This window comes from Salvelinus namaycush, chromosome 37 (genome assembly GCF_016432855.1).
Source record: "Salvelinus namaycush isolate Seneca chromosome 37, SaNama_1.0, whole genome shotgun sequence".
NCBI classification, from domain to species: domain Eukaryota; kingdom Metazoa; phylum Chordata; class Actinopteri; order Salmoniformes; family Salmonidae; genus Salvelinus; species Salvelinus namaycush.
Genome location: NC_052343.1, coordinates 27241517 through 27251854, shown reverse-complemented (window position 1 = coordinate 27251854; position 10338 = coordinate 27241517). Strand labels below are relative to the sequence as shown.

General features: G+C 44.5%; 1 protein-coding gene across 1 annotated transcript; it reads right to left on the bottom strand.

The window, feature by feature from the left end:
- Window positions 1-947: 947 nt before the first annotated feature.
- Window positions 948-9044, bottom strand: rbm24b (RNA binding motif protein 24b). The gene is made up of 4 exons (XM_038977491.1): window positions 8874-9044; window positions 8154-8277; window positions 7623-7677; window positions 948-1305 (listed from the first exon to the last, which is right to left on the bottom strand). The coding sequence occupies exons 1-4, from the start codon at window positions 9042-9044 to the stop codon at window positions 948-950; spliced, it is 708 nt and encodes a 235-aa protein (XP_038833419.1).
- Window positions 9045-10338: the final 1294 nt, after the last annotated feature.

Sequence of the window (10338 nt, the reverse complement as noted above, 5' to 3'; positions counted from 1 at the left end):
CCATCTCGTTTAAGAAATTTGAGGGAAAAATACCTGATTAGACTTCAGTGCACTTGTGAAAGTTGTACAAAATCACACATTTAATTTACTACACATTAAATATGCTTAAAATTATTAACTTAAACTTGGTTGGTTATGAGGTCATATCTTAAATAATAATTCTAGATATTTGTCCTGATTAATAAATATTAAATATTTCTGATATAATGACAACAACAAAAAACACTACTTTAGTGATGACAACACTGATGATATTTGAATAATGAAGTAACTATTCTCTCCAGTTATGAGATGATTCTCTTCAGTTATGAGATGATTCTCTTCAGTTATGAGATGATTCTCTTCAGTTATGAGATGATTCTCTTCAGTTATGAAATGATTCTCTTCAGTTATGAAATGATTCTCTCCAGTTATGAAATGATTCTCTCCAGTTATGAGATGATTCTCTTCAGTTATGAGATGATTCTCTTCAGTTATGAAATGATTCTCTCCAGTTATGAAATGATTCTCTCCAGTTATGAAATGATTCTCTCCAGTTATGAGATGATTCTCTTCAGTTATGAGATGATTCTCTTCAGTTATGAGATGATTTTCTTCAGTTATGAGATGATTCTCTTCAGTTATGAGATGATTCTCTTCAGTTATGAGATGATTCTCTTCAGTTATGAGATGATTTTCTTCAGTTATGAGATGATTCTCTTCAGTTATGAGATGATTCTCTTCAGTTATGAGATTATTCTCTTCAGGCTCTTTTGGTAGCAGCGCTGCATGTTCTAAAGCCAAGGTTGACGACCACCACTCCACTCTTCATCCCTCCCCCCTCCTCACACTCTCCCCCCACCTCTCCCCTTGTAGTGTCCTGGGGGTGAGTATGACCTCCCCCCTCCTCTCTATAGCCTCCCCCTCTTCTGTTATCCAGGCTCAGTAATAGTAGTAGTTGTGGTCAGTTACTGCATGCGGTCTGCCTGAAGCTGCTGAGGCTGGTACTGGGCGAAGGCAGCAGCTGCAGCGGCTGCTCCTGGGGTGGCTGCGGCTGCTAGGGGCTGCTGGACCGCATAACCATACCCTGCTGCAGCCATGTAGCCCGCAGGGGCCGGGGAGGCTGCGTACGGGTACTGCTCGTAGGCAGCGGCGGCCGCGGCGCTGGCAGCTGCGGCTGAGTACTGAGCGTAGGCTGCTCCTGTGTAGTCGAGGTACGGGGAGGAGGCGGCGGAGGCCGTGGCGGCGGGCGACTGCATGCTGTGAGGGATGACCATGGTGCTTGGCTGCATAAAGGCCTGGGGGTAGACGTAGTGGGCTGGGATCCTGCAGGACAAAGATGTCAAAGGTCAGAGGACAGACAGAGCCACTCGGCAATCTGGGACACACACTGAAACCCAGCTCAGGAGCAGGCGTCACAAAGACAAAACAACGTCAACCCAGTCCTCATTTCATTAACACAGCAACACCACCCAATGGAACCCTGGGTAAAAAAGAGAAGGTTTCGAGCCAAAAGGAAAGCAGAGCAGCTCTGTCTGAAGCTCAGGAATCATCATGAAACCAGAGCAGCTCTGTCTGAAGCTCAGGAATCATCATGAAACCAGAACAGCTCTGTCTGAAGCTCAGGAATCATCATGAAACCAGAGCAGCTCTGTCTGAAGCTCGGGAATCATCATGAAACCAGAGCAGCTCTGCCTGAAGCTCAGGAATCATCATGAAACGAGACAGCTCTGTCTGAAGCTCAGGAATCATCATGAAACCAGAGCAGCTCTGTCTGAAGCTCAGGAATCATCATGAAACCAGAGCAGCTCTGTCTGAAGCTCGGGAATCATCATGAAACCAGAGCAGCTCTGCCTGAAGCTCAGGAATCATCATGAAACGAGACAGCTCTGTCTGAAGCTCAGGAATCATCATGAAACCAGAGCAGCTCTGTCTGAAGCTCAGGAATCATCATGAAATGAGACAGCTCTGTCTGAAGCTCAGGAATCATCATGAAACCAGAGCAGCTCTGCCTGAAGCTCAGGAATCATCATGAAACCAGAGCAGCTCTGTCTGAAGCTCGGGAATCATCATGAAACCAGAGCAGCTCTGCCTGAAGCTCAGGAATCATCATGAAACGAGACAGCTCTGTCTGAAGCTCAGGAATCATCATGAAACCAGAGCAGCTCTGTCTGAAGCTCAGGAACCATCATGAAACGAGACAGCTCTGTCTGAAGCTCAGGAATCATCATGAAACCAGAGCAGCTCTGCCTGAAGCTCAGGAATCATCATGAAACGAGACAGCTCTGTCTGAAGCTCAGGAATCACATCCTTTAATTAGGCATTAGAGAAGACAGACCGGCCAGCCCTCTGTGTCTGAACGAGGGTTCTCTCACAATGCCAGCTGATCGCACAGCACCACAACACACCAAGAAAGAACTGCAACTCAACTTATCCCAGTCAACATACAATCAGTCCAACACCACACACCACATGCCCACACACGTTAAGTCCTCAAACGCAGATACAAAGTCAACTGAAATGAAAGAGACGCCTCACAGAAGAAAATGAAAACGTAGCAGCATGTGGCAGAGAGACAGACGGATTATGTATGAATGTTCACACTTCAACATTTTCTATTATTAAATTACATACCTTAGTTTTCTAATATTATTGTTATAAATATTTTTCAAGATGGGGGGAGAGAGAGACAGAGAGAGAGAGAGAGACAGAGGGAGACAGAGGGAGAGAGAGAAACAGAGAGAGAGAGAGACAGAGAGAGACAGAGAAAGAGAGAGAAACAGAGAGAGAGACAGAGCGAGAGAGAGAGAGAGAGAAACAGAGAGAGAAACAGAGAGAGAAACAGAGAGAGAGAGAGACAGACAGAGAGAGAAAGGGAGAGAGAGAGACAGAGAGAGAGAGAGAGAGAGAAACAAAGACAGAGAAAGACAGAGAGAGCGAGAGAAACAGAGAGAGAGAGACAGACAGAGAGAGAAACAGAGACAGAGAAAGACAGAGAGAGAGAGAGAGAGACAGACAGAGAGAGAAACAGAGACAGAGAGACAGAGAGACAGAGAGAGACAGAGAGAGACAGAGAGAGACAGAGAGAGACAGAGAGAGAGAGAGAGAGAGAGAGAGAGAGAGAGAGAGAGAGAGAGAGAGAGAGAGAGAGAGAGAGAGAGAGAGAGAGAGAGAGAGATAGAGAGAGAGAGACAGACAGACAGACAGACAGACAGACAGACAGACAGACAGACAGACAGACAGACAGACAGACAGACAGACAGACAGACAGACAGACAGACAGACAGACAGACAGACAGCAAACAGAGACCAACTGTCCTAAGATGTGCCATGTCATATACACACACACGCCTGCACACACGCACGCACGCACGCACGCACGCACGCACGCACGCACGCACGCACGCACGCACGCACGCACGCACACGCACACACACACACACACACACACACACACACACACACACACACACACACACACACACACACACACGTCCGGGAGAGTGACAGGAGAGGCTGGAGGCTATTTTTTCTCCTCTTGTCATCACTAAAGGACAAGCTGAGCTTCTCTCTCTCCTACAGCAGCACATGGCATGACCTCCGTCAACTCTGGAGGATAATATTCCATTCCTCTGTCTCAGTGACCTCATGACTTACTATTCCCTTTCTCTCTCTTCTCTCTTCTCTCTCTTCTTCATTATAGGCTACAGGTGGGTTGTTAAATCAGCTGTTGAGTGGTGTGGTCTAATTGTGGTAAATGTCAGAGGTAGCCCAATTTGAAATCCTCTTCATAAACTGTAGGGAGTTAATTACTTTCTAAAAGACAAACTGACATTTTGGAAACCTCACTAGAGGAGTAAATGTCTCTCTACGACTGTAACAGAGTCCACCTGTCTGTCTCTATGACTGTAACAGAGTCCACCTGTCTGTCTCTCTATGACTGTAACAGAGTCCACCTGTCTGTCTCTCTATGACTGTAACAGAGTCCACCTGTCTGTCTCTCTATGACTGTAACAGAGTCCACCTGTCTGTCTCTCTATGACTGTAACAGTCCAGCTGTCTGTCTCTCTATGACTGTAACAGAGTCCACCTGTCTGTCTCTCTATGACTGTAACAGAGTCCACCTGTCTGTCTCGCTATGACTGTAACAGTCCACCTGTCTGTCTCTCTATGACTGTAGCAGAGTCCAGCTGTCTGTCTCTCTATGACTGTAACAGAGTCCACCTGTCTGTCTCTCTATGACTGTAACACCTGTCTGTCCAGCAGAGTTGTAGAAGACACAGAGGACAGACAGAGTTGTAGAAGACACAGAGGACAGACAGAGTTGTAGAAGACACAGAGGACAGACAGAGTTGTAGAAGACACAGAGGACAGGCAGAGTTGTAGAAGACACAGAGGACAGGCAGAGTTGTAGAAGACACAGAGGACAGACAGAGTTGTAGAAGACACAGAGGACAAGACACAGAGGACAGACAGAGTTGTAGAAGACACAGAGGACAGACAGAGTTGTAGAAGACACAGAGGACAAGACACAGAGGACAGGCAGAGTTGTAGAAGACACAGAGGACAGACAGAGTTGTAGAAGACACAGAGGACAGGCAGAGTTGTAGAAGACACAGAGGACAGACAGAGTTGTAGAAGACACAGAGGACAGGCAGAGTTGTAGAAGACACAGAGGACAGACAGAGTTGTAGAAGACACAGAGGACAGGCAGAGTTGTAGAAGACACAGAGGACAGACAGAGTTGTAGAAGACACAGAGGACAGGCAGAGGTCCTACTCCTGCTGCTGCTGCTAAAACTGGTCCGATCGACATGAACCTTTTCTCTGGTTGGAGGACGACAGGGCAGGCGGCCATTTTGTGTTGAAAGTTCAGGGCTAAATAAAGGTGCTTTGTAAATCACTGAGACACATGGGTAATCCCCTAGAACAGAGGCACACAGGCCCCCCGGCCCCCAGGCACATGTCTCAGGCAGCCCACCTGTTGTCCGCCGGCGAGCGAGTGATCGAGCCAGCGAAGGCCCTGTCTACAACATCCATTATTTAGGGCACCGCCGAGCGACTCTCATTTTCCAGCGGAATTTGAGAAGCCGTGTAGAACACTGTGAACAGCTGCTGCCTGACCAGTAGTCTACCACTCTGCAAACAACTTATCTGAGATCAGTTTACACTCCATGTTTACTGGCTGTGTGTATGCCTTTTAAATATGCTGTATGTTTTACATGGTAAAGGTTATAACTTCTGTAGCCTACTTGGATGTCTTGGTTAGTATTAATCTATGTTCCACACTACTATCTACTTAGAATGGTATTTGCTGTCAGTTTACACTCAGTGAGAACTAGTATCAGACCTTTGGTATTACAACAAATGAGATATTGGGTCACCAATGAGCGACAACAGAGTGGATCAGGATGTCCGTTTGAATAAAAGAGTTCCTTTTGGAACTGTAGGTGTTCTCAGTCATCTCCGTTCCCTGTATTGTTCCAGTAGAGCGGCCTGGCTCCATTACGAATCCATCCACACTATAAACATACTGTCTCGTGTGTCCCACAGTAGTGACACCATTCTCCGATTTCATCCTTCCTCTCGCCATTTCTCTCACTCTTTCTCTTCTCTATATGGACACATTTCTAGAGTGGTTTATGGCTTCAGACTTCTAGCTAGGGTTGCAAAGCTACCAGTAATTTACAAAAGTTACTGGAATCTTCAGTAATTTTGGTAAATTAACAGAAAATCTATGGCAATCTATCGTAACTTTGGTAATTTATACTTGAATTGTTTTATTATATGTTATTCATTTGTTTTATCTGTACCATATTGTCCTGGAGTTTCTAGTACATAGACCATATGGTTGTAGTAAAAATAGCCTAATTAATCAAATAAAAGCATCTAATCAACAATGGCATTATTTTCATTTAACTCTGCAACTCTTCCAACTAGTGACTTTTATCACACCTGCCACCAGTTGGACTCCAAAACACTGACAACAAATACATGTTGACATAGTAAAATAACTAGAATAATTTCATGCTGAAACTCTCAATATAAACACCAATGGTATTCACTAACTTGATGGTTTGTATTTAGGATAATGTTTTACAGCTTTGTCATTCTATTTTCTGTTTTAAAATCATCTTATTTAATTATTTCATATATTTTACTTGTGATAAGGCCGGAGAGAAGACCAGAGATTATTAGATACCTGTGATAATCTGAAGTACCCCAAAAGGCCACAAGATTTCTTGTGACAGATTACATTAAATCCTTGAAAGATACCAATATAAACTTCAAAAGTTTACAGTAATATACACCCTACTTTTGTAACATTAGTTCTAGCCATCAAATATCTTTCACTGAGTTGGTTCCTGGTCTACGTCATGAGCAGGAGGGAAAGAGAGAGAAGATGATGTGAGCTACAGGAGGAAGCAACGGGTTAATTAGAGAAAGAAAACAGAAACCACAACATCATGAGCAGAGAAAACCAAAGGCAGGAAACGATCTCCAACATGCAGCCAGGAGTTGTGTTGGTGTGTGGGGGGTTCGGAAGGTCCAAGACAAGTCACGTAGCAACACTGGTGATCAACCCCATCAACAACAAAACATATGATAACGTTGTTAACTAACAAACGGGGGGAATACAGGCTACAACACAATCAATCGTTAAAAATCAAGTTTAAAACCCAGATCAGCATCAACACCCCGTGACAAAGTTAAATCTGAAATACCAAACTCTCAGAGTCTGCAGAAATATTCCTCACCCCCCCCCCCCCCCCCCCTACCCCCCCACTGCAAGTAAAGAGAAGCACGCAGTCCAGCTGAACACCACTTCATACTGAAACAAAGGCACACACACCAATCTATGGACTATGGAAAACCGCAACAGAAAAATGAAAAAGAAAAACAACTTCCATGCATCTAATCACCATTTCAGCTTGTTTGTGTGTGTCAGAGTTTACTGGTAAGACCTTAGTGATCTGCCCAATGCAGACTCAGCTATTCATCCTCAAACCATCATGTCCCTCCATCAGATACAGTTTCTGAACCGTGAGCCAGCCTGTCAGATCAGAGAGAGATAGACAACATTGACAACTGGTGACATCACGTTTAGAATCAGAATTAGATTCACGCTTTAGAATCTAAGAATGGCACGCAGAGATGCACACCACACAAGACACAGTCCCACCTCTACACTCAACAGAGAATGAATGGGCAGGGTGGCTTACAGTTACACAACTCTGGAGAAGGAAAATGTTACATTTTACAATCCAAGCTATTTTTTAAAAGATGAAAATCCCTAGATACTGCGGGTAAGAATAGAAACGGGAACATAGATCATTCAAAATGAGCAGCTGTGAAGACAACAGGTGGTGTTAAGTAGGATATTCTAACACTAGTTTAGAGATGCAAAATTCTGGTAACTTTCCCAATGTCACAATCTTCTAACCAGGATTTCTGGAACATCTTGGGAAAGTTACGGTCATTCTACAACCTTACACTAGTTCAACATTTTCTACCCTGTAAAAGATGTTAATAAAAATAAAATACATGTTATTGTGACATACACTGGACAGGTGCAGTGAAATACGGTGTTTTAATATGACACACTTCCAACAAGACAAGGAGTATCACTATGCCATAACATACCCATAAGGCCTCTGGATGAACGCTGGATGGATTTGAGGAACACCAAATGAGAAACCTGGAATAAGAACAAGTGGTTTTTAGCTCTACCGCTGTGTGTTCAATCTAAAGCGTGACCCATACACATATTATAAATACATTATAATTCCATTATAACAAATGTGATCAGTGCTTCCAATGTAACTGCTCCAGTTCTTATAGATCATGTAAATGGTAGGGGAAAAAAACACATTTTAAACATTTGGTGTCTGTAAAAATGGAGACACACTTTAATCATAACGTATCTTCATTCACACTAGCTTCACTGTCTGTTCTGCTAGTTCCCCCCACTACAGTAGACTTCGTCTAAACCCCATGCTACACATCTACCATGCTACACATCTACCATGCTACACACCGTGTGAAAACACACTGTAAGCAGGTGGTTAGTTTGCTCGTTTTAGCAGCTCGTCATTGTTTGTACGCCACCTTGGTCGTCCAAGCTGTGAAATAAACGTGTGGCGTAGCCCTCCGCCAGCGCGTCCATCCCCTCACCTGGCTGCATGACCCTGGGCTTGGCCCCCAGGTAGGCCAGGTTCACATTGGCTTTCCGGCCGTCGATGATGGGGTTTGGGTCCTTGCAGGCTCGGTCCGCAGACGCCCGGTCTGCCATCGTCACCTGAGGGATGGAAAGGGAAGAATAAGAAATAAATACATGTTTCCATTGTCTGAATTGATCAGATGTTCACTCAGTGGGAAGCTGTTCATTGAACAACAATTCATTTATAAGTATTGATCATGTTCCAATAAGAAAAGCACGAGGGTATTACAATCAGAATAAGGAAAAGTGTAGAGAAAAATGTTCCTTCATTAGTTGAAGGTAAAGACATGGTTTATGAAGCACAAGTCAGCAATTCTAGGATGATTCCATCACATCGTCGTGGGCCTCCTGAGCCCAAGACCCCACGCCTAAAGCTTCAGCTGAATACTTAGCAGAATAGAATGGTTTGCCCATTCAGGAACTGTTCATGCAATGCAATTCATTGACCATTCATAAATGGGCTACAAAATGGTGTGAATCAATTAAGTGACATCAGATGCATTATGGATAGGCTAATGATAGCCTTTTTCATTTAAGACATATTGGTGCTGGAAACATTTTAGATTCTACCCATAATGTCTGCATTTAACAATATATGACATAAAATAATTACGCAATCGATCGATCAATCAATCAATCACAATGACATTCAAATGTACATCTATAATACTTACGAATCCATAACCTCTGGATTTGCCAGTCTGTCTGTCTGTTATAACAACAGCCTCGTCGATATCACCGAACACTTCGAAGTATTTCCTGAGACTGGAGTCCGTGGTGTGATATGGAAGACCCCCTACAAATATCTTTGTGTAGGTTGTGTCCTTCTGAGACGAGTGCATCATCATTTTTGCGGTAAACGGTAGGCAACAATGTTTTATAGAGAATGTTTTTGCAATCTCACAGAGATCAGTCAGCTCTGTGAAAGCACAGGTTATTTAGAACGATTAATTTAAGGTAGGTTTCGTTGGAACCGAACAGACACTTGTTTGACGCGGATTTCCAATCGTTCCCAACTTCAGTTCAGTTTGACACTGCTTAACTTAGGAGATAGATACGGCTGCTGTCTAAATCCGCTTCACCCAGCTGTCACGTCAAGGGGGCTGGGCCGTGAACACGCTCTCTCCTGGGCCCTCCCACTGTGGCATACAGGGTCACACGCACCGACCAAAGATGAACAGACCTCTAATCATAGGATCGCGAAACATTAGCTCATTTCAATACAGAACCCAAAATAACAACACATGTCTGTCTGACATTGCTTCTGACTATTCCCATGTGTAAAACATTACTGTACTCTGTTTGAAAAATACTTTCATTTATTGATATCCCACTTGCCATTTACTGTAAATCTATGAAATAATCTCCTCCAATCTAAAAACACTATGAAATGAATCTGAGCTCTCAGTCCTCTAATAGTTCAGTGTCAGATATCTGCATGTTGTTGATGTTGATCCACACACCGTAGCTCTGCATGATGGTGAAGTAACAGATACCGCTTGGCTTGACCCTGACACACAAAACACACCTGTTGAGTCACACCACGTTATGGGGTCAACATGGACAGCTGACTGACTCCCACAACAAGGCACTAGTCTCTCACCGGCTCCAAATCAACCTACTCCCTAGCCCCTACTCCCTAGTCTCTCACCCGCTCCAAATCAATCTACTCCCTAGCCCCTACTCCCTAGTCTCTCACCCGCTCCAAATCAATCTACTCCCTAGCCCCTACTCCCTAGTCTCTCACCCGCTCCAAATCAATCTACTCCCTAGCCCCTACTCCCTACTCCTTAGCCACTAGTATCTCACCAGCTCCAAGTCAACCCTACTCCTTAGCCAATAGCCACTAGTCTCTCACCAGCTCCAAGTCAACCCTACTCCCTAACCACTATTCTCTCACCAGCTCCAAGTCAACCCTACTCCCTAGCCACTAGTCTCTCACCAGCTCCAAGTCAACCCTACTCCCTAACCACTATTCTCTCACCAGCTCCAAGTCAACCCTACTCCCTATCCACTAGTCTCTCACCAGCTCCAAGTCAACCCTACTCCCTGGCCACTAGTCTCTCACCAGCTCCAAGTCAACCCTACTCCCTAACCACTAGTCTCAGTTAGCGCCAAGTCAACCCTACTCCCTAGCCA